Source organism: Phasianus colchicus, chromosome 38 (genome assembly GCF_987193195.1).
Source record: "Phasianus colchicus chromosome 38, bPhaCol1.hap1.1, whole genome shotgun sequence".
NCBI classification, from domain to species: domain Eukaryota; kingdom Metazoa; phylum Chordata; class Aves; order Galliformes; family Phasianidae; genus Phasianus; species Phasianus colchicus.
In genome coordinates, this window is record NC_143473.1 from 737912 (window position 1) to 762172 (window position 24261).

The 24261-nt window shown below is 59.0% G+C and overlaps 1 protein-coding gene across 1 annotated transcript; it reads left to right on the plus strand.

Moving 5' to 3' along the window:
- The first annotated feature begins 1050 nt into the window (after positions 1–1050).
- On the plus strand, positions 1051–23117 carry CLPTM1 (CLPTM1 regulator of GABA type A receptor forward trafficking). Its single transcript, XM_090130051.1, has 14 exons — positions 1051–1154; positions 1223–1320; positions 3913–4036; positions 4134–4292; positions 7287–7404; positions 7488–7573; positions 9172–9292; positions 10110–10354; positions 12029–12122; positions 14385–14575; positions 14670–14765; positions 17292–17427; positions 20196–20363; positions 22933–23117. Exons 1-14 carry the CDS (start codon positions 1098–1100, stop codon positions 23100–23102), a joined length of 1863 nt encoding a protein of 620 aa, XP_089986177.1. The 5' UTR covers positions 1051–1097; the 3' UTR covers positions 23103–23117.
- Positions 23118–24261: the final 1144 nt, after the last annotated feature.

Below are 24261 nucleotides of genomic sequence, written 5' to 3' on the forward strand. Positions count from 1 at the left end.
GCCCCCCCCACGTCCCTCATATCCCCTCCCGCTTCCTCTCATGCCCCCCCCGGCCCCCCAACACCCCTCTATAACCACTGTTCCCCCCCCCCCCCATCTCCCACCCCCCGCCTTTATCCTCCCACCCCCCTTCCTTTACCCCCATCGCCCTCCCACCCACGGTTACCCCACACCACCGGTCCCCCCCCCCTTTTCCCCGTGCCCCCCCCCCCCCCGCACCGATCGGCGCCGCCATCTCTTCCTCCACCGCCGCCCCCTCCGGACCCCCCAACACCGCGCGGCCGCCGCCGCTGGAAATCCCCGCGCGGGCGGCGCCGCCATTGGCTGTCGCCGGATGACGTCACGACGCGGGGGGGGCGGGGCGGGAAAACCCCTCCGTTCTCATCGCCACGCCCCCCCCGCGGGGGACAAGCCACGCCCACTTCCATTAAGCCACGCCCCTCGCTTGAAAACACAACCCCTCTCCAAAGCCACGCCCCCATAGCGGAGGCCACGCCCATCCCTCGCGCAAACCACGCCCACTTCCGTCAAATCGCATCCGCCTTAACGAAGCCACGCCCCCTTCCCTCAAACCACGCCCCGTCGCTTAAACCACGCCCCCTCTCGCGTAAACCACGCCTACTTTCATAAACCACGCCCCCCATAGCTTACGCCACACCCCCATCATAAAAGCCACGCCCACATAGAGGAAACAACGCCAAGTTCGTTTAAACCACGCCCCTAATGCCCAGACCACGCCCACCTCATTTTAAAACCACGCCCCTTCTCTTTAACCACGCCCCCGTAGTCTAAGCCACGCCTCTTATGCTAAACCACGCCCACTAACCCCGAAACCACGCCCATTCCTTTGTAAACCACGCCCCCCCGCCCCCGGTAAAACCACCCCCTCCTCAGAAGCCACGCCCCTCTCGCGTAAATTACGCACTTCCGCAAAAAGCCACGCCCCCCGCCGCGTAAACACGCCCCCTCCGCAAAGCCACGCCCCCCCGGCTCCGCTCCCACCGCCGGCCTATTGGCAACAGGCGTGGCCCCGCCCACATCTCGCCCCCCCCCAAACACCGCCCGCTTCCGGGCTCTCGCGAGAGCTGAGAAACAAAATGGCGGCGCCGGGAAGGGAGGAGGCGGCCGTGGGGCCCGCGCCGGGCCCTGGGCAGGTATGGGGGGGGCTTGGGGGGCGCCGAGCGGCTGCGCCGGGGCCCGACCGAGCTTCGGTGCCCCGTAGGTCACCAGCAACGGCGGAGGGGAGGCGGCGGCGGGTGAGACGCAGCGGCAGCAGCCGGCGCCCAACGCTTGGCAGGTGCTGAAGGGGGTTCTGTTGAGGTGAGCGGGGCCTGCGGGGGGCTGCGGGGCCTGGAGCGGGGGAGCGTGGGGGTCTGTGGGGCCTGGGGGTATCTATGGGGATTTGCAGGGGCCTGTGGGGTTTGGAGGTGTCTGTGGGATCTGTGGGGATTCAGGGGACTTGGAGGTGTCTGTGGGGTCTAGGGGGGCCTAATGGGGATCTGGGGGGAGCTGTGGGGCCTGGAAGTGTCTATGGGGTCTGCGGGGGTCTAATGGGGATGTGGGGGGGGGTCTGTGGGGGCCTGCGGGGGTCTAATTGGGGATCTGGGGGAGGTCTAATGGGGGTCTGGGGGGGTCTGTGGGACCTGGAGGTATCTATGGGGATTTACAGGGGTCTGTGGGGTTTGGAGGTGTCTTTGGGATCTGTGGGGGTCCAGGGGGCCTGGAGGTGTCTGTGGGGTCTGTGGGAGGATAATGGGGGGGGTCTGTGGGGCCTGGAGGAGTCTATAGCATCTGTGGGGGCCTAATGGGGATCTGGGGGGGTCTGTGGGGGCCTGCGGGGGTCTAACTGGGGATCTGGGGGGGGTCTAATGGGGATCTGTGGAGTCTGCAGGGGTCTTTGGGGCCTGGAGGTGTCTATGGGGGTTTGCAGGGGTCTGTGGGTTTTGGAGGTGTCTTTGGGATCTGTGGGGGTTCAGGGGGCTTGGAGGTGTCTGTGGGGGTCTGTGGGAGGATAATGGGGGGTTTGTGGGGCCTGGAGGTGTCTATGGCATTTGTGGGGGCCTAATGGGGATCTGGGGGGATCTGTGGGACCTGGAGGAGTCTATGGGGATGGGAGGGATATGTGGGGGTCTAGGAGGCCTGGAGGTGTTCTATGGAGTCTGTAGGGGTCTATGGGGTCTGGGGGAGGCTAATGGGGGTCTGTGGGGCCTGGAGGTGTCTATGGGGTCCGTGGGGGTCTAATGAGGATCTGGGGGGGCCTGCGGGGGTCTAATTGGGGATCGGGGGGGGTCTAATGGGGGTCTGTGGGGGTACGTGGGGCCTGGGGATATCTGTGGGGATTTGCAGGGGTCTGTGGGGTCTGGAGGTGTCTGTGGGATCTGGAGGCATCTGTGGGGTTTAATGGGGGTCTGTGGGGGTCCAGGGGACCTGGAGGTGTCTGTGTGGTCTGGAGGAGGCTAATGGGGGGTCTGTGGGGCCTGGAGGTGTCTATGGGGTCTGGACGGGTTCTGTGGGGTCTTTGGGGATCTGTGGAGGCCTGGTGGTATCTATGGGGATCTGTAGGGGTCTATGGAATCTGGGGGGATCTGTGGGGCCTGTAAAGGTCTGTGGGGTCTGGAGGTATCTATAGGGTCTAATGGGGATCTTTGGGGGTCTGTGGGGCCTGGAAATATGTATGGGGCCCATGTGGGGCCTGGAGGGGTCTATGGGCACAGGAGGGCTCTGTGGGGCCTGCAGGGTTCTATGGAGCGTGGAGGGATCTATGGGGTCTGTGGGGCACTTTGAGAACAGGGTGAGCCACCCCGGGAGCACAGGGGTCACCCGTCCCCATGCCATAGAACTGTCCCCAAATGACACGAGGGACATCAGCCCCACCGTGTCACCTGTCCCCAACCACAGGACGTTCCTAAATCCCCCCTGCTGTCTGTCACCATAGGGCCATCCCCATATGACACGAGAGCCACCAGCCCCCGCTGTCCTGCCTGTCCCCCCCCCCCCCCCCAGTGGCTCTGTACCTCCTTTGTGAGCCATTTCTCAGCCCCTGTGTGATGGGTGTTGGCCGGTGCTGCCCGTTTCCCCTCCCAGGAACAAGGAGGCAAAGTCCATTCATGCCATGGGTTCAGCCTCCGTGACGTTTTGCCACCTCCTGGTGTCACCTCCTGGTGTCACCTCCCAGCAGGGGACAACAGCAGCGCTGCCTTTGGGAGTTCAGACACAGCAGTGGGCAATGAAACCTCTGTGTGTGCCAAAAGGATTTTGGTTCCGCGTGGATCCCAAGCCCTGGAAGGGAAATGGGGGGATGCTGGGTTACTCCTGACCAATTTAGTGATGCCAACCCCATGAAATGATGCTCTGCTGGCACTTGGTTCCATCCTTGGAGCTGTTGGATTTTCCCAGCAGCATTCCTCGGCTCGAAGAGGGCATTTCCCACGGAGGAAAATGGATGGAAATCCTTTGGAGAGGGGATTTCCCACTGCTCCCCACAGAGAAAAATGGATGGAAACCCTTCAGCTTTAGCTCTACCAGCAGGAGGCCTTCAGAAAAAGCTCTATTTTGTTTAACGTGCAGGAATTCAGTTTGAGGAGAGACGATGGAAGGGTCTGGGGAGTCGAGAGAACGCCAAATTTCTTTCCAAGTTCCCCCAGTTTACCTCAAAGAAATGGGACGAACGGGTCTGGGAAGTGAAGGAAATACTTGGTTTTTTGATATGCTCTCAAATTTATGTCGAGAGATGATGTGGAAGGGTCTGAGGAATCAGGAAAAGGCTGAATTCCTTTTCGTTTTCTCCAGTGATCTCTCAGTTCTGGCGTGGAAGGGGCCGAGAGCTGACTGCCTGTTGATTTGGGATGGAAAACGGCGTTTTGATGCTTTTTTGGGGTGCTGCAACGCTTCTCCCCGTCTTTTCTCCTGCAGGATCTTCATCATCTGGGCCATCAGCAGCTGGTTCCGCCGCGGGCCGGCCCCGCAGGAGCAGAGCAGTGCTGGGGGAACGCCGCGAGCCCCCAGCCGAAACCTCTTCCCCAAGGACACTTTAATGGTAATTTCGAGGGCCAGGTGATTTTTTTGAGGGGGGAGGAGATGAGGGGGAAACGTCGTGTTGGGAGGTGTGACGTCCCACCATCCTCTCCCCACAGGACCTCTATGTTTATATCTCGGAGCACGAGCACTTTACAGATTTCAACGTCAGCTCCGCGCTGTTCTGGCAGAAACGGGACCTGGTGTACGGGGACTGGACCAGTGGGGAGAACGCTGACGGGTGCTATGAACACTACGGGGAGGTGGACATCTCACAGGTGGGTTGGGGTGGAGGTTAGAGGGCGTGGAACCAGGGGGTTTGGCGGTGGTTGGGGTGGAAGGGTCCTTAAAGGTCGTGGAACCGTGGAATGCCAGAATTGGGGTGGGAAGATTGGGGTGGGAAGGTCCTTAAAGGTGATGGAATCGTGAAATTCTGTAACGGTTGGGGTGGAAGGGTCCTTAAAGATCATAGAATCATGAGATTGTGCAATGACTGGGGCGGAAGGGTCTTTGAAGATCATGGAATCATGAGATTCTGTAGTGGTTGGGGTGGAAAGGTCCTTAAAGATCGTGCAACCATGGAATCCCAGAATGATTGGGGTGGGAAGGTTCTTTAAGGTCATAGAATCACAAGATTTTGTAGTGGTTGGGGTGGAATGGTCTTTGAGGATCGTGGAACCATGGAATCCTCAAACAGTTGGGTTGGAAGGGTCCTTAAAGGCCATAGAATCATGAGATTGTGCAACGACTGGGGTGGAAGGGTCTTTGAAGATCATAGAACTACGGAATCTTCAAACAGTGGGGTTGGAAGGGTCTTTTAAGATCGTAGAATCATGAGGTCCTGCAGTGTTTGGGGTGGAAGGGTCCTTAAAGGTCATGGAACCATGGAATCCCACAATGGTTGGAGTGGGAGGCTCCATAAAGGTCATAGAGTGATGAGATTGTGCAGTGGTTGAGGTGGAAGGGTCCTTGAAGGAAAAAAAAAAAATGTGGAATCCCAGAATGATTGGAGGGGGAAGGTCCTTAAAGGTCATGGAGTCACGAGATTGTGCAATGGTTGGGGTGGAAGGGTCTTTAGAGATTATAGAATACTGAGATTCTGCAATGGTTGGGGTGGAAGGGTCCGTGAAGAACATGTAACCATGGAATCTTCAAACAGTTAGGTTGGAAGTGTCCTTAAAGGTCATAGAGTCATGAGATTCTGCAGCGGTTAGGTTGGAAAGGTCCTTAAGAATAATAAAACTAAGAGATCCTATAATTGTTAGATAGGAAGGGTCCTTGAAGGTCGTAGACCTGTGGGGTTATGAAATTGTTGGGGTGGAAGGGACCTTGGAGTCATAGAACCACAAGATCCTAAAATGGTTGGGTTGAAAGCATCCTTAAAGATTAAAAAAAAAAAAAAAAAAACATGGGATCTTATAATGGTTAGATTGGAAGGGTCCTTAAAAGTCAAAGAATCACGGAATCCTACAACATTTGGGTTGGAGCAGAGCTTGAGGGTCATGGGACCACCAAATCCTACAGCAGTTGGGTTGGGAAGGTCCTTGAAGATCCCAGAACCAAGGAATCCTACAGTGGTTGTGTTGGGAAGGTCCTTGAAGATCACAGAACCAGGGAATCCTACAACGGTTGGGTTGGAGCAGAGCTTAAGGGTCATGGAACCACCACATCTTACAGCAGTTGGGTGGAGGACACCTTAGAGGTGATAAAGCCGTGGGGTGCAACAACGGTTGGATTGGAGGGTCCTTAAAGGTCGTAGAAGCATGGAATCCTATACTGGTTGGTCTGGGAGGGTCCTTAAAGGTCATAGGACCAAAGAATCCTACAATGATTGGGTTGGAGGGGAGCTTAATGGTCATGGAACCAACAAATTCTACAGTGATAAGGGGGGAAGGTCCTTGAAGATCACAGAACCAAGGAATCCTACAGTGGTTGGGCTGGGAGGGTCCTTAAAGGTTGTAGGACTGAGGAATCCTACAACAGTTGGATTGGAGGAGAGCTTGAGGGTCGTGGAACCACCAAATCCTATAGCAGTTGGGTTGGGAAGGTCCTTGAAGGTCACAGGACCAAGGAATCCTACAGCAGTTGGGTTGGAGGGTCTTTAAAGGTCAAAGAATCACAAAATCCTACAGTGGTTGGGTTGGAGGGTCTTTAAAGGTGAAAGAATCATGGAATCCTACAACATTTGGGTTGGAGCAGGGCTTGAGGGTCATGGAACCACCAAATCCTACAGCAGTTGGATTGGGAAGGTCCTTGAAGATCACAGGACCAGGGAATCCTACAACGGTTGGGTTGGAGGAGAGCTTGAGGGTCATGGGACCACAAAATCCTATAGCGGTTGGGTTGAGAAGGTCCTTGAAGGTCACAGAACCAGGGAATCCTACAACATTTGGGTTGGAGGAGAACTTGAGGGTCGTGGAACCACCAAATCCTACAGCAGTTGGGTTGGGAAGGTCCTTGAAGGTCACAGGACCAGGGAATCCTACAGTGGTTGGGTTAGAGGGTCCTTAAAGGTGAAGGAATCACGGAATCCTACAACATTTGGGTTGGAGTAGAGCTTGGGGATCATGGAACCACCAAATCCTACAGCGGTTGGGTTGGAAGGGTCTTTAAAGATCGTAGATCCGTGGAATCCTACAGTGGTTGGGTTGAGAGGGTCCTTAAAGGTCAAAGAATCATGGAATCCTACAACATTTGGGTTGGAGGAGAGCTTGAGGGTCATGGAACCACCAAATCCTACAGCAGTTGGATTGGGAAGGTCCTTGAAGATCACAGGACCAGGGAATCCTACAATATTTGGGTTGGAGCAGAGCTTAAGGGTCATGGAACCACAAAATCCTATAGCGGTTGGGTTGGGAAGGTCCTTGAAGGTCACAGAACCAAGGAATCCTACAACATTTGGGTTGGAGGAGAGCTTGAGGGTCATGGGAACACCAAATCCTACAGCAGTTGGGTTGGGAAGGTCCTTGAAGGTCACAGAACCAAGGAATCCTACAACATTTGGGTTGGAGGAGAGCTTGAGGGTCATGGGAACACCAAATCCTACAGCAGTTGGGTTGGGAAGGTCCTTGAAGGTCACAGAAGCATGGAAGCTCTGTTGTAGACAGACGTGTTGTTGTCCAGACATGACGTTGGCTGGTTTTGCATCTTTTTGTCTTTTTTTTTTTTTTTTGGCTGCCTGGTTTGCATCTTCTTATCATTTTTTTCTTTTTTGGCTGCCTGTTTTACATCTTTTTCTCTTTCTCTTTTTATTTTTTTTTTGGCCGTTCCAGAGCGTCCAGCAGAACGGCTCCATCTACATCCACGTCTACTTCACCAAGAGCGGCTTCCACCCCGACCCCCGGCAGAAGAACCTCTACAGGCGCCTCGCCACGGTGCACACATCACGGAGTACGGCCCCCTCTGCACCCCCTCCCCTTTTTGGTCCCCCCACGAGGGGCTGCGGGCGCTCACCTCTCCTCTTTCCCTCCCAGTGATCAACAAATACAAACGGCGGCGGTTCCAGAAGACCAAGAATCTCCTGACTGGGGAGACAGAGGCGGACCCGGAGATGATCAAGGTGCCTCCTCCTCCTCCTCCTCCTCCTCCTCCTCGCCTCCCTCCTCCTCCTCCTCCTCCTCCTCGCCTCCCTCCTCCTCCTCCTCCTCCTCCTCGCCTCCCTCCTCCTCCTCCTCCTCCTCCTCGCCTCCCTCCTCCTCCTCCTCCTCCTCCTCGCCTCCCTCCTCCTCCTCCTCCTCCTCGCCTCCCTCCTCCTCCTCCTCCTCCTCGCCTCCCTCCTCCTCCTCCTCCTCCTCGCCTCCCTCCTCCTCCTCCTCCTCCTCGCCTCCCTCCTCCTCCTCCTCCTCCTCGCCTCCCTCCTCCTCCTCCTCCTCGCCTCCCTCCTCCTCCTCCTCCTCCTCGCCTCCCTCCTCCTCCTCCTCCTCCTCCTCGCCTCCCTCCTCCTCCTCCTCCTCCTCGCCTCCCTCCTCCTCCTCCTCCTCCTCGCCTCCCTCCTCCTCCTCCTCCTCCTCCTCCTCGCCTCCCTCCTCCTCCTCCTCCTCCTCGCCTCCCTCCTCCTCCTCCTCCTCGCCTCCCTCCTCCTCCTCCTCCTCGCCTCCCTCCTCCTCCTCGCCTCCCTCCTCCTCCTCGCCTCCCTCCTCCTCCTCGCCTCCCTCCTCCTCCTCGCCTCCCTCCTCCTCCTCGCCTCCCTCCTCCTCCTCGCCTCCCTCCTCCTCCTCCTCCTCCTCCTCCTCCTCCTCCTCCTCCTCCTCCTCCTCCTCCTCCTCCTCCTCCTCCTCCTCCTCCTCCTCCTCCTCCTCCTCCTCCTCCTCCTCCTCCTCCTCCTCCTCCTCCTCCTCCTCCTCCTCCTCCTCCTCCTCCTCCTCCTCCTCCTCCTCCTCCTCCTCCTCCTCCTCCTCCTCCTCCTCCTCCTCCTCCTCCTCCTCCTCCTCCTCCTCCTCCTCCTCCTCCTCCTCCTCCTCCTCCTCCTCCTCCTCCTCCTCCTCCTCCTCCTCCTCCTCCTCCTCCTCCTCCTCCTCCTCCTCCTCCTCCTCCTCCTCCTCCTCCTCCTCCTCCTCCTCCTCCTCCTCCTCCTCCTCCTCCTCCTCCTCCTCCTCCTCCTCCTCCTCCTCCTCCTCCTCCTCCTCCTCCTCCTCCTCCTCCTCCTCCTCCTCCTCCTCCTCCTCCTCCTCCTCCTCCTCCTCCTCCTCCTCCTCCTCCTCCTCCTCCTCCTCCTCCTCCTCCTCCTCCTCCTCCTCCTCCTCCTCCTCCTCGCCTCCCTCCTCCCGCCTCCTCCTCGCCTCCCGCCTCCTCCTCGCCTCCCGCCTCCTCCTCGCCTCCCGCCTCCTCCTCGCCTCCCGCCTCCTCCTCGCCTCCCTCCTCCTCCTCGCCTCCCTCCTCCTCCTCGCCTCCCTCCTCCTCCTCGCCTCCCTCCTCCTCCTCGCCTCCCTCCTCCTCCTCGCCTCCCGCCTCCTCCTCCTCCTCGCCTCCCGCCTCCTCCTCCTCCTCGCCTCCCGCCTCCCTCCTCCTCCTCCTCCTCGCCTCCCGCCTCCCTCCCTCCCCTCCTCCTCCCCGTCTCCCTCCCTCCCCTCCTCTTCCTCCCCCTCCTCCTCCTCACCTCCCTCTCCCCCTTTTTCTTGCTTCTCCTCCACTGAGCCCAGCCCCCCGTTATCGTTCCAGAGGGCAGAAGATTACGGTCCCGTGGAGGTCATCTCCCACTGGCACCCCAACCTGACCATCAACATGGTGGACGACCACACGCCGTGGGTGAAAGGCAGCGTCCCGCCGCCCCTGGACCAATGTGAGGGTTGGGGGTCTCTCTCCCCCCCCCGGCCTCGGGTTGCCCCACTTGAGGTTTCCGGTGTTGGGGGTCTCCCAGCTGGGGGTCTCCTAGTAGGGTCTCAGTATTGGAGTCTCCCAGTTGGATTTTGGCATTGGAGTCTCTGAGGGGGGGGGTCTCACAGTTGGGGTCTCTGTGTTGGGGTTTCCCAGTTGGGTCTCCCAGTTGGGTTTTGGCATGGGGGTCTCCCAGTTGGGGGTCTCTGGATTGGGGGTCTCTGAGTCAAGGTCTCCCAGTTGGGAGTCTCCCAGTTGGGGGTCACTGGGTTGGGGTCTCCCAGTTGGTTGGTGACCCCCATGTCGATGACCCCAATAATGTTGACCCCATGATTCTGACCCCCAATAACTCTTACCCAATAACTCTTACCCAATAACGATGACCCCCCAATAACGATGACCCCAATAGTAGTGACGCTCATGACAGTGACCCCAATAACGATGACCACCATGATGTTGACCCCCCCCAATAACAATGACTCCCCAATAACGATGACCCCAATAACGGTGACCCCCATGATGGTCACCCCAATAACGATGACCCCAATAACAGTGACCCCCATGACAGTGGCCCCAATAACGATGACCCCCCAATAACGATGACCCCAATAAGACCGCCATGATGTTGACTCCCATGATGGTCACCCAATGACGTTGACCCTCATGACATTGACCCCCATGATGGTCCCCCAATAACCCTGATCCCAATAACCCTGACCCCAATAACCCTGACCCCAACGATGCTGACCCCCCCCCACCCTTTCCCCCCCCCCCCCACCCAGACGTGAAATTCGACGCCATCAGCGGCGATTATTACCCCATCCTCTACTTCAACGACTACTGGAACCTGCAGAAGGATTACTTCCCCATCAACGAGTCCCTGCAGCGCCTGCCCTTCCGCCTCTCCTTCTGCCCGCTGTCGCTGTGGCGCTGGCAGCTCTACGCCGCTCAGAGCACCAAATCGCCCTGGAATTTCCTGGGGGAGGATCTGTACGAGCAGTCGGACGAGGAGCAGGATTCCGTCAAGGTCAGTCGAGGTCAGGGCACCCGTGGGTGCGGTGGACAAAATGCGGTGGCCGCCGTGGCTGTGCTCTCCAACCAAAGTTCGTTATCCCACCTTCTAATTAATGAGTTCTTTCTATCATGGGTGTCACCACAAACTCATGTTGGCTGCCCTCCATGATGGCCTCCTCCACGTCCCCATGTCCCCACTCAATGCCAGGACCTCTGGTGGAGCATCATCTCCTGTCCCCAGCCATGGCGGCCACCACTGCTGTGCTCTCCAACCAAAGTTCATTATCCCTTTTCCTAATTAATGGTGACGTTAATGAGTTCCTTCCACCATTGATGTCACCACAACCTCATGTCCTGGCATTGAGTGGGGACATGGAGGAGGCCAACCTCTGGTGGAGCATCATCTCCTGTCCCCAACCATGGTGGCCACCATGGCTGTGCTCTCCAACCAAAGTTCATTATCCCAGTGTCTAATTAACACTGACACTAATGACTTCCTCCCACCTTTGATGACATCATGACCTCATGTTGGCCACTTTCCATGATGGCCTCTTCCACGTCCCCATGTCCCCACTCGCTGATGGAGCATCATCTCCTGTCCCCAACCCTGGTGGCCACCATCGCTGTGCTCTCCAACCAAAGTTCATTATCCCAGCCTCTAATTAACGATGACACTAATGAGTTCTTCCCACTGTTGATGACATCACGACCTCATGTTGGCCACCCTCCATGATGTCCCTATGTTGCCACTCAGGGTTGGGAGTCCTGTCCCCAACCCTGGTGGCCACCATGGCTGTGCTCTCCAACCAAAGTTCATTATCCCATTTTCCAATTAACGCTGACGCTATTGACTTCCTCCCACCTTTGATGTCACCACAACCACATGTTGGCCACCCTCCTCCGTGTCCCCACTCAGGGTTGGGACCTCTGGTGGAGCATCATCTCCTGTCCCCAACCATGGTGGCCACCATAGCTTTGCTCTCCAACCAAAGTTCATTATCCCAGTCTCTAATTAACACTGACGCTAATGACTTCCTCTCACCACTAATGATACCACGACCTCGTATTGGTCACTCTCCATGATGGCCTCCTCCACGTCCCCATGTCCCCACTCAATGCCAGGACCTCTGTTGGAGCATCATCTCCTGTCCCTAACCTTGGTGGCCACCGTGGCTGTGCTCTCCAACCAAAGTTCATTATCCCTTTTCCTAATTAATGATGACGTTAATGAGTTCCTTCCACCATTGATGTCACCACGACCTTGTATTGGTCACTCTCCATGATGACCTCCTCCATGTCCCCACTCGCTGGTGGAGCATCATCTCCTGTCCCCAACCTTGGTGGCCACCACTGCTGTGCTCTCCAACCAAAGTTCATTATCCCAGCCTCTAATTAACGCTGACACTAATGACTTCCTCCCACCATTAATGCCACCACGACCTCATGTTGGCCACCCTCCATGATGGCCTCCCCCACGTCCCCAATCTGAGACCTCAATGTCCCCAACCATGATGGCCACCATCGCTGTGCTCTCCAACCAAAGTTTGTTATCCCAGCTTCTAATTAACACTGATGCTAATGACTTCCTCCCACCATTAACGTCCCCATGGCTGTGCGCTGCCCCCTCCCCTCCCCCCCCAAATTCTGTTGTCCCCCCCCAAATACGTCCCCATGTCCCCAAATTCAGGTGGCCCTCCTGGAGACCAACCCCTACCTGCTGGCCCTCACCATCGTCGTCTCCATCGTTCACAGCATCTTCGAGTTCCTGGCTTTCAAGAACGGTCAGTGGGGGTTGGGGGGGGGTTATGGCGTCGTGGGGGGGGTTATGGCGTCGTGGGGGGGGTTATGGCGTCGTGGGGGGGGTTATGGGGTGGGGCTGTGGGGCACTGTGGGATCCTGACCTCCAAAGTGGCACCAGTGTGACCCCAAAGTGGTGGGGGGTCCTGGCCCCAAAAACGGTCAGTGGGGGGCTGGGGGGGGGTTATGGGGTTGTGGGGGGGCTATGGGGTCATGGGGGGGATTATGGGGTCAAGGGTGTGGGGCATTGTGGGATCCCGACCCGAAAGTGGAGCCAGCGTGACCCTAAAGTGGTGGGGGGTCCTGACCTCAAAAGCGGTCAGTGGGGGGGTCGAGGAGGGTTATGGGGTTGAAGGGGGTCTATGGGGTCATGGGGAGGGGTTATGGGGTTGAGGTGGGTCTATGGGGTTATGGGGTGTGGGGCATTGCGGGATCCTGACCCCGAAGTGGCACCAGTGTGACCCTAAAGTGGTGGGGGGTCCTGACCCCAAAAACGGTCAGTGGGGGGTCGAGGAGGGTTATGGGGTTGAAGGGGGTCTATGGGGTCATGGGGGGGGTTATGGGGTCGTGGGGGGGGGTTATGGGGTCAGGGGTGTGGGACATTGTGGGATCCTGACCCCAAAGGGGCACCAATGTGACCCCAAAGTGGTAGGGGGGTCCTGACCCCAAAAACGATCAGTGGGAGGCTGGGAGGGGAGTTATGGGGTCATGGGGGGGCTATGGGGTCATGGCGGGGGGTTATGAGGTCCGGGGGGTCTGTGGGGTGGGGGGTGTTGGGTACTGTGGGATCCCGACCCCAAAGTGGAGCCAGTGTGACCCCAAAGTGGTGGGGGGTCTTGACCCCAAAGTGCCCCAAACTGCCCCTAGTGCCCCCAAGTGCCCCAAAGTGCCCCAAAGCACCCCCTAAACTGCCCCCAAGTGCCCCCAAGTTCCCCATAATGCCCCAAAATGCCGCTCACTTGCCCCCCAAGTGCCCCAAAGTGCCCCAGAATCCCCCAAAGTGCCCCCCAAGTGCCCTAAACTGCCCCAAACTGCCCCCCAATGCCCCATAGTGCCCCCAAGTGCCCCAAACTGCCCCCAGAATGTCCCCCAAGTGCCCCAAACCGCCCCAAAGCACCCCTTAAACTGCCCCCAAGTGCCCCATAGTGGCCCCCAAGTGCCCCAAACTGCCCCAAAGCACCCTCTAAACTGCCCCACAATGCCCCCAAGTGCCCCCCAAGTGCCCTAAATTGCCCCAAACTGCCCCAAACTGCCCCAAAGCGCCCTCTAAACTGCCCCACAATGCCCCCAAGTGCCCTAAACTGCCCCAAACTGCCCCAAAGCACCCTCTAAACTGCCCCAGAATGCCCCCAAAGTGCCCTCCAAGTGCCCCAAAGTGCCCCAGACTGCCCCAAAGTGCCCCCCATGTGCCCTAAGCTGCCCCAGAATGTCCCTCCAAGTGCCCCAAACCGCCCCAAAGCCCCCCTAAACTGCCCCCAAGTGCCCCAACCTGCCCCCAAACTGCCCCAAAGTGCCCTCTAAACTGCCCCACAATGCCCCCAAGTGCCCCCCAAGTGACCAAACTGCCCCAGAATGTCCCTCCAAGTGCCCTCCAAGTGCTCCCCAAGTGTCCCAAACTGACCCCCAATGCCCCATAGTGCCCCCAAGTGCCCTAAACTGCCCCAAACTGCCCCCAAGTGCCCCCAGACTGCCCACACTGCCCCCCAAGTACCCCCAAAGTGCCCCCCAATTGGCCCCTAAGTGCCCCAAAGTGCTCCAGAATGCCCCAAAGTGCCCTAGAGTGCCCCCCAAGTGCCCCAAACTGCCCCAGAACGTCCCCCCAAGTGCTCCAAACCACCCCCAAAGCACACCCTAAACTGCCCCCAAGTGCCCCAGAGTGCCCCAAACTGCCCCCAAACTGCCCCAAAGCACCCTCTAAACTGCCCCACAATGCCCCCAAGTGCCCCCCAAGTGCCTTAAACTGCCCCAGAATGCCCCCCAAGTGCCCCAAACTGCCCCAAAGGACCCCCTAAACTGCCCCCAATACCCCAAACTGCCCCCCAGGTGCCCCATAGTGCCCCCCTAAGTGCCCTAAACTGCCCCAGAATGCCCCCCAATGCCCCATAGTGCCCCCCAAGTGCCCCAAAATGCCCCAGAACGTCCCAACAAGTGCCCCAAACCGCCCCGAAGCACCCCCTAAACTGGCCCCAAATGCCCCCCCACCCACTCCCCATTTCTCCCCCCCTTCCCCCCCCATCCCCAAACAGACATCCAGTTCTGGAACAGCCGTCAGTCCCTGGAGGGTCTCTCTGTGCGCTCGGTGTTTTTTGGGGTCTTCCAGTCGCTGGTGGTTCTGCTTTACATCCTGGACAACGAAACCAATTTCGTGGTGCAGCTCAGCGTCTTCGTGGGGCTCCTCATCGACCTCTGGAAAATCACCAAAGTGATGGACGTGAGGGTGAGCGATGCGGGGGGGTCATTTAGGGTGGCGGGGGGGTGGTTAATTAGCTGGATAATTAGGGTTTAATTGCTGCTCTGCCCCCCCCCATCAGTTGGATAGGGAGAACAAAGTGCTGGGGCTGCTGCCTCGCCTCTCCTTCACCGACAAATCCACCTACATCGAGTCCTCCACCAAGGTGTACGACGATGTGAGTGGGAGACCCCCCCCAAAGACCCCCCCCCAAAACCCCCAGCCCCTCCCCTAAAGATCCCCCACCCCCCTGGGACCCCCCCCATCCAGACACCCCACCACCTCCAGACCCTCTTCCCCCAGAACCACCCCTAAAGACCCCCCCATGGGACCCCCCTAAAGACCCCCCCCTAAAACCCCCCCTAAAGATCCCCCCTCCCCCCCAGGACCCCCCCATCCAGATAGCCCACCCCCTCCAGACTTCCTTCCTCCAGAACCCCCCCTAAAAACTCCCCACCTCCCCCAAGACCCCAATGGGACCCCCCCCATGGGACCCCCCCCCAAAGACCCCCTATCCCCAGAATCCCCCCTATAAAGACCCCCCATGGGACCCCCCCTAAAGATCCCCCCCAAAAAACACCCCCAAGCCCCTCCCTAAAGGTCCCCCCTCCCCCCCAGGACCCCCCCCAGACACCCCACCCCCTCCAGACCCCCTTCCCTCAGAACCCCCCTAAAGACTCCCCCCCCCCTCCCCAAAAAACCCAAATGGAACTCCCCCTAAAGACCCCCCCCATGGAACCCCCCCCCAAGACCCCCCATGGGACCTCCTCTCCCCCCAAAGACCCCCTGTCCACAGAATCCCCCCTAAAGACCCCTCCCGTAAAGATCCCCCCCTAAAGACCTGCCATAGGACCCCCCTAAAAACTCCCCCCAGGACCCCCCTTAAGGATTCCTCCCTAAAACCCCCCAGGCCCCCCCCGGGGCCCCCCCCATCCAGACACCCCACCACCTCCAGACCCTCTTCCCCCAGAACCACCCCTAAAGACCCCCCCATGGGACCCCCCCAAAGATCCCCCCCCTAAAGACCCCTCCCCAAAGACCCCCCCCAAAAACCCCAGGCCCCCCCCTAAAGATCCCCCCCCCTGGGACCCCCATCCAGATTCCCCACTTCCTCCAGAACCCCTTCCCCCAGAACCCCCCCTAAAGATCCCCCTCTAAAGACCCCCCCAGAAAACCTCCCCCAGCCCCCCCCTAAAGGTCCCCCCTCCCCCCCAGGTCCCCCCCCCCCAGACACCCCACCCCCTCCAGACCCCCTTCCCCCAGAACCTCCCATAAAGACTCCCCCCCCCCAAAACCCAAATGGGACTCCCCCTAAAGGCCCCCCCATGGAAGCCCCCCCAAAAACCCCCCCATGGGACCCCCCCAAAGATCCCCCCCCTAAAGACCCCCCCTAAAACTCCCCAACACCCCCCTAAAGATCCCCCTCCCCCCCAGGACCCCCCTCCCCTCCAGAACCCCTTCTCCCAGAACCCCCCCTAAAGACTCCCCCCCCCCCCCCCCAAGATCTGCCATGGGACACCCCCCCCCCCCCCCCCCCCCAAAAGACCCCCTATCCCCAGAATCTCCAAGACCCCCCCCCCCAAAGATCCCCCCCTAAAGAGCCCCCCCTCCATGATGTCCCCTCAGGACCTGCCCTAAAGACGACCCCCCCCCCAAACCCCTTCCCCCAGAAGCCCTAAAGACCCCCCCCCCATGAGACCCCCCTCCCCAAAGACCCCCTATCCCCAGAATCACCCCTAAACACCCTCCCATGGGACCACCCTAAAGACCCCCCCCAAAAACTCCCCCCAGAACCCCCCCAGAACCCCCCAAAAGACCCCCCCTAAAGATTCCCCCTCAGGACCCCCCCATCCAGACACCCCACCCCCTCCAGACCCCCCCATCCAGACACCCCACCCCCTCCAGACCCCCTTCCCCCAGAACCCCCCCAAAGACCCCCCCCAAGACCCCCAATAGGACCCCCCCCTAAAGACCCCCCCATGGGACCCCACCCCAAAAGACCCCCTATCCCCAGAACCCCCCCTAAAGACCCCCCCACCACAGATGCTCCCCTAAACACTCCCCCATAGGATCCCCCTAAAGACCCCCCCCCCCAAACCCCCCAGGGCCCCCCAGGACCCCCCCCATCCAGACACCCCAACCCCTCCAGACCCCCTTCCCCTCGACCCCCCCCCAAAGACCCCTCTCTATAGGACCCCCCCCCAAAGACCTCCCCCTCCAGGACCCCCCCCATTATTCCTTCCCCATTATTTCCCCCCCCATTATTTTCCCCCCCATTCCCCCCCATTCCATCTCCCCCCCCAAATTATTCCTCCCCCCATCATTCTCTCCCCCCCCCATTATTTCCACCCCCAATTATTCCTGCCCCCCCATCATTTTCCCCCCCCATTATTCCTCCCCCTCAATTACTTCTGCCCCCCCCAATTATTTCTCCCCCCCCCATTATTCACCCCCCATTATCCACTCCCATTATTCCCCCCAATCATTCTCTCCCCCCCATTATTCCTCCCCCCCAATTACTTCTGCCCCCCCAAATTATTTCTCCCCCCCATTATTTTACCCCCCTATTATTTCTCCCCCCCCCATTACCCCCCATCATTATCTCCCCCCCATTATTCCTCCCCCCCCAATTACTCCTCTCCCCCAAATTGCTTCTGCCCCCCCCCCCCATTAATCCTGCCCCCCCCTCACTGCCCCCCCCCAGATGGCGTTCCGTTACCTCTCCTGGCTGCTGTTCCCCCTGCTGGGCTGCTACGCTCTGTACAGCCTGCTGTACCTGGAGCACAAGGGCTGGTATTCCTGGCTGCTGGGGATGCTCTACGGCTTCCTGCTCACTTTTGGTGAGGGGGGGGACACGGGGGGGGCTCTGGGGGGGTCCTGGGGGGATCTGGGGGGGGGGCAGCCCGATAATGGCTTCATTATCTCCCCCCAATTTGGTTGCGACCTTCATGATGGTTGTAGAGCCTCTGCTCATCTTGGGTGGTGGGGGGAGGATTGGGGGGAGTTGGGGGGGCTGGGGGGTCCTGGGGGGGTCAGAGAGGGTCCTGGAGGGGTCAAGGGGGGGTTTAGAGGGGTCTGGGGGGGGGGGCGCATCCCAATAATGCCTTCCTTACCCCCCCCCCCCCAATTTTGTTGCAACCTTCCTGACCCTCTGCTCACCTTGGGGAGAGGTGGGGGTGGGGGAGGTTTTGGGGGGGGTCAGTGGGGTCCTGGGGGGGTCAAGGGAGGGTCTAGAGGGGTCTCGGGGGGGGCAGCTCAATAATGGCTTCCTTACCCCCTCTCCCCCCCCCCAGTTTGGTTGCGACCTTCCTGACCCTCTCAACTTGGGTTGGGGGGGAGGGGGTTTGGGGGAGGTCAGGGGGGGCTGGGTTGTGTGAGGGGGGGGCTGGTGGGTCCTGGGGGGGTCCGGGGGGGGCTGAGGTTTGGGGGGGGGGGGACAGCCCAATAATGCCTTCCTTACCCCCCCCAGTTTGGTTGCGATCTTCATGGTGGTTGTAGACCTTCTGCTCATCTTGGGTGGTGGGGGGAGGATTGGGGGAGGTTGGGGGGCTGGGGGGTCCTGGGGGGGTCAGTGGGGTCCTGGGGGGTCAGGGAGGGTCCTGGGGGGGTCACGGGGGGGTCTGGGGGGGGGTGCATCCCAATAATGGCTTCCTTCCCCCCCCCCAGTTTTGTTGCAACCTTCCTGACCCTCTGCTCACCTTGGGGAGAGGTGGGGGGGGGGAGGTTTGGGGGGTCAGTGGGGGTCTGTGGGGTCCTCGGAGGGTCAGTGGGGGTCCTGGGGGGGTCAAGGGAGGGTCTAGAGGGGTCTCGGGGGGGGGCAGCCCGATAATGGCTTCCTTACCCCCCCCAATTTGGTTGCGACCTTCCTGACCCCCTGCTCACCCTGGGGAAGGGGGGTGTCTGGGGGGGTCAATGGGGGTCCTGGGTGGGTCCTGGGGGGGTTTGGGGGTGTCTGGTGGGGGGGGGGCAACCCAGTAATGCCTTCTTGCCCCCCCCCCCCATTTGGTTGCAGCTCAACTGTTGGTTGTTGCCCCCCCCTCCAAAAAAAAATGCCCCCCTTAAAGCAGTTTCCCTTCTTGAAGACCCCCCCCCCATTTTATATCCCTCCCCAGTTTATACCCCCCCCCATTGGTTCCTGACCGCCAAATTGCCCCCCCCCACCACCCCAAAACGTGGCAGAGCCCTTCTATTGGCTGATAGATTAATTAATAATGCTAATGACCCTAATGACACCCCCTAATTTATTGGGGGGGGGGGAGGGAGGGGTCACAGAGCCTAAATGGGAGCAGCCTGTAGGAGCAAGCAGCTCAGCCATCCCATAATACAACACCCCCACCCTAAAACGTGGCGTCTGACCCCAAAATCAGCCTTTCTATTAATTAATTTATTAATTAATGATTCTAATTAGTGCCCTGGGTTTATTGGGGGGGGGGGGGGGGTCACAGAGCCTCTATGGGAGCAGCCTATAGGGGCAATGGGCTCAGCCATCCTATAATACAACACCCCCACCCCAAAACGTGGCATGTGACCCCAAAATGAGCCCCTCTATTAGCTGATCAATTAATTAATTATGCTAATTAGTGCCCTGTGTTTATTGGGGGGGGCGTCACAGAGCCTAAATGGGAGCAGCCTATAGGGTCAATGAGCTCAGCCACCCCACAAAGCACCAACACACCCCAAAAAGTGGCGTCTGACCCCAAAATGAGCCCTTCTGTTAGCTGATTAATTAATTAATGATTCTAATTAGTCCTCTGTGTTTATTGGGGGGGGTTCACAGAGCCTAAATGGGAGCAGCCTATAGGGACAATGGGCTCAGCCACCCCACAAAGCAACACCCCCACCCTAAAACATGGCGTGTGACCCCAAAATGAGCCCTTCTATTAGCCGATTAATTAATTAATGACGCTAATTAGTGCCCTGTGTTTATTGGGGGGGTCACAAGGGGGTCACACTGGGTCTAAATGGGAACAGCCTATATGGGAAAGCAGCTCAGCCACCCCACAAAGCATCACCTCCACCCCAAAACGTGGCGTCTGACCCCAAAACGAGCCCTTCTATTAGCCGATTAATTAATTAATGATGCTAATTAGTGCCCTGGGTTTATTGGGGGGGGGGTCACAGAGCCTAAATGGGAGCAGCCTATAGGGGCAATGAGCTCAGCCACCCCACAAAGCACCAACACACCCCAAAACGTGGCGTCTGACCCCAAAATGAGCCCTTCTATTAGCCGATTAATTAATTAATGATGCTAATTAGTGCCCTGTATTTATTGGGGGGGGTCACACTGGGTCTAAACAGGAACAGCCCATAGGGACAATGAGCTCAGCCACCCCACAAAGCCCCAACACACCCCAAAAACGTGGCGTCTGACCCCAAAATGAGCCCTTCTATTAGCCGATTAATTAATTAATGATGCTAATTAGTGCCCTGTATTTATTGGGGGGGGTCACACTGGGTCTAAACAGGAACAGCCCATAGGGACAATGAGCTCAGCCACCCCACAAAGCCCCAACACACCCCAAAAACGTGGCACCAAACCCCAAAAACCAGCCCCACCCCCCCTCTATTAACCGATTAATTAATCACCGCCGCTAATTACGGCCCGCAGGGTTCATCACCATGACGCCGCAGCTGTTCATTAATTACAAGCTGCAGTCCGTGGCCCACCTGCCCTGGCGGATGCTGAGCTACAAAGCCCTCAACACCTTCATCGACGACCTGTTCGCCTTTGTCATCAGGATGCCCATCATGTACCGCATCGGCTGCCTGCGCGACGGTGGGTCCTGGAAGGGGAAAGGGGGGGGAAGGTCCTGGAAGGGGAAAGGAAGGGATGAGGGGGTGATGGAAGGGGAAAGGGAGGGATGGGGGGGGTCCTGGAAGGGGAAATGGAATGGAAGGGGAAAGGGAAATGAAAGGGAAGGAAGGGAAAGGGAAAGGAAAGGATGGGGGGGTCCTGGAAGGGGAAAGGAAGGGATGGGGGGGGTCATGGAAGGGGAAAAGGATGGGAAGGGAATGGGTTGGGGGGTCCTGGAAGGGGAAAGGGGAGGCCTGCTTGTCAGGATGCCCATCATGTACTGCATCGGCTGCCTGCGGGACGGTGGGTCCTGGAAGGGGAAAGGAAGGGATAGGAGCGGCCATGGAAGGCGAAAGGAAGGGATGGGGGGGTCCTGGAAGGGGAAAGGAAGGCATGGGGAGGGTCGTGGAAAGGGAGAAGGAAAGGATGGGGGAGGTCCTGGAAGGGGAAAGGGATGGGAAGGGGAAAGGGAAATGAAAGGGAAGGAAGGGAAAAGGAAAGGAAAGGAGAGGGGGGGGGTCCTGGAAGGGGAAAGGAGAGATGGGAGGGTCCTGGAAGGGGAAAGGAAGAGATAGGGGGGTCCTGGAAGGGGAAAGGAAAGGATAGGGGGGTCCTGGAAGGGGAAAGGAAAGGATAGGGGAGGTACTGCAAGGGGAAAGGGGAGAGGGGAAAGGGAATGGAAGGTGAAAAGGAAAGAAAGGGAAAGGAAAGGGGAGGTCCTGGAAGGGGAACGGGAAGTATGGGGGGGTCCTGGAAGGGGAAAGGGGGTCCTGGAAGGGGTAAATAGGTTAGGGGGTCCTGGAAGGGGAAAGAAAAGGAGGGGGATGGGAAGGGGTCCTGAAAGGGGAAAGGGAAGGGAAAGGAAACTCCACCGTTGGGTTGAGGCCATCATTATTGGGTTGGTGGTCCCACAGTTGGGTTGGTGGCCCCACTGTTGGGTTGGGGCCATCACGGTTGGATCAGTGACCCCACTGTTGGGTTTGGGGCCATCATGGTTGGGTCGGTGGCCCCGCGGTTGTGTTGGTGGCCCCACAGTTGGGTTGGGGCCATCACTGTTGGGTTGGTGACCCCTGCAGTTGGGTAGGTGGCCCCACAGTTGGGTTTTGGGCCATCACTTTTGGGTCGGTGACCCCACTGTTGGGTCAGTGACCCCGCAGTTGGATTTGGGGCCCCACAGTTGGGTTGGTGGCCCCGCAGTTAGGTTGAGGACCATCACTGTTGGGTCAGTGACCCCACAGTTGGGTTTGGGGCCATCATTATTGGGTTGGTGGCCCCGCAGTTGGGTCAGTGACCCTACAGTTGGGTTCAGGGCCATCACTATTGGGTCGGTGGCCCCACAGTTGGGTTGGTGACCCCACAGTTGGGTTGGGGCCATCACTGTTGGGTCAGTGACCCTACAGTTGGTTTGGGGCCATCATTGTTGGGTCGGTGGTCCCGCAGTTGGGTTGGTGGCCCAACAGTTGGGTTGGTGACCCCACTGTTGGGTTTGGGGCCATCACTGTTGGGTTGGTGACCCCGCAGTTTGGTTGGTGGCCCCACAGTTGGGTCAGTGACCCCGCTGTTGGATTTGAGGCCCCACAGTTGGATCGGTGGCCCCACAGTTGAGTTGGGGCCATCACTATTGGGTCAGTGACCCCACAGTTGGGTCAGTGACCCTACAGTTGGGTTTGGGGCCATCACTGTTCGGTTGGTGGCCCTGCAGTTGGGTTGGTGGCCCTCCAGTTGGGTTGGTGGCCTCACAGTTGGGTTGGAGCCATCACTATTAGATCATTGACCCCACAGTTGGGTCAGTGACCCTACAGTTGGGTTTGGGGCCATCATTGTTGGATTGATGACCCCGCAGTTGGGTTGGTGGCCCTGCAGTAGGGTTGGGGCCATCACTGTTGGGTGGGTGGCCCCACAGTTGGGCTGGTGACCCCACAGTTGGATTTGGGGCCATCACTGTTGGGTTGGTGATTCTACAGTTGGGTCAGTGACCCCGCAGTTGTATTTGGGGCCCCACAGTTGGGTTGGTGGCCCCGCAGTTGGGTTGGGGCCATCACTGTTAGATCAGTGGCCATCACTGTTGGGTCAGTGGCCCCACAGTTGGGTTTGTTGCCCCACAGTTGGGTGGGTGGCCCCACAGTTGGGTTGGTGACCCCACAGTTGGGTTTGGGGCCATCACTATTGGGTTGGTGACCCCACAGTTGGGTCAGTGGCCCCACTGTTGGGTTGGGGTCATCACTATTGGGTCGGTGGCCCCACAGTTGGGTTGGGGGCCCCACTGTTGGGTTGGTGACCCCTGCAGTTGGGTTTGGGGCCATCACAGTTGGGTCAGTGACCCCACAGTTGGGTTGGGGCCATCACTATTGGGTCATTGACCCCACAGTTGGGTCAGTGACCCTACAGTTGGGTTTGGGGCCATCACTGTTGGGTTGGTGGCCCTGCAGTTGGGTCGGTGGCCCCGCAGTTGTGTCGGTGCCATCTCTCCCACTGTTGGTCCCACAGTGCCACCGCCTCCATCCCATAACCTCCCCCTCTTTCTCTCCCCCCCCCCCCCCCGACCCCACAGATGTGGTTTTCTTCATTTACCTCTACCAGCGTTGGATTTATCGGGTCGACCCGACGCGCGTCAACGAGTTTGGGGTCAGCGGAGAGCAGCAGCAACAGCAGCAGCAGCAGAGGGTGCCCACCCCCCCCGCGCTGCCCCCCACCCCCCCCCAGGACAAGAAGAAGGACTGAGAATTTTTTTTTTTGGGGGGGGGTGGAGAGGGGGGAAGGGGGGGCAAGAGGAGGGGGCTTTGGGGAGGAGGTGGGGGGTTTGGGGGGGGCTCACCCCATCAGCGTCGTGCGGCTCCATCCCATTGTGAAGGTGTGTAGGGCAGCGCCTCACCCCCCTGCCCCCCCTTGCCCCCCCCCCCCCAGCCCCCATTTTTTGTGCCCCCACCCCGCCCTGGGGGGCCGCCGTTGCTGAAAAGAGCAGATTTTTGCCCCAAAATGGTGTCGTCGTCCCCCCCCCCGTCCCACCCTGTCCCCCCCCCTCTTCCCCCCTCCTCATTGAGAGTCAATAAAACTCACGTGGGTGTCAGCAGGGCTCTGATTTGGGGTGGGGGGCGGCGGGGGCGCCTATGGGGTCCCCTATGGGGTGGGTTTGGGGACAAGGGGGACATTGCTGCATTGGTGTCCCCTATGGGGTTGGGGATGATGGGGAAATCCCCAGCACTGTGTGCCCTATGGGGTTGGGTTTGGGGTTGGGGGCAGTGGGGACACTGCTGGGTCTGTGTCCCCTTATGGGGTTGGGGATGATGGGGACCCTATGGGGTCTGGGGGCTGTGGGGAAGACCCTGGTGCTGTCCCCTATAGGGTTCGGTTTGGGGTTGGGGACAATAGGGACGTCCCTGGGTCTGTGTCTCATATGGGGTTGGGTTTGGGGTTGGGGGCAGTGGGGATGACCCTGTTGCTGTCCCCTATAGGGTTGGGTTTGGGATTGGGGATAATAGGGACATCCCTGGGTCTGTGTCCTCTGTGGGGTTGGGTTTGGGGTTGGGGGCAGTGGGAACGACCCTGGTGCTGTTTCCTATATGGTTGGGTTTGGGGTTGGGGACAATGGGGAAATCCCTGGGTCTGTGTCCCATATGGGGTTGGGGTTGGGGGCAGTGGGGACGACCCTGGTGCTGTGTCCCCTATGGGATGGGTTTGGGACTGGGGGCAGTGGGGACATTGCTGGGTCTGTGTTCCCTATAGGGTTGGATTTGGGATTGGAGACAATGGGGACATCCCTGGGTCTGTGTTCTCTATAGGGTTGGGTTTGGGATTGGGGATAATAGGGACAACCCTGCGTCTGTGTCCCATATGGGATTGGGTTTGGGGTTGGGGGCAGTGGGAACGACCCTGGTGCTGT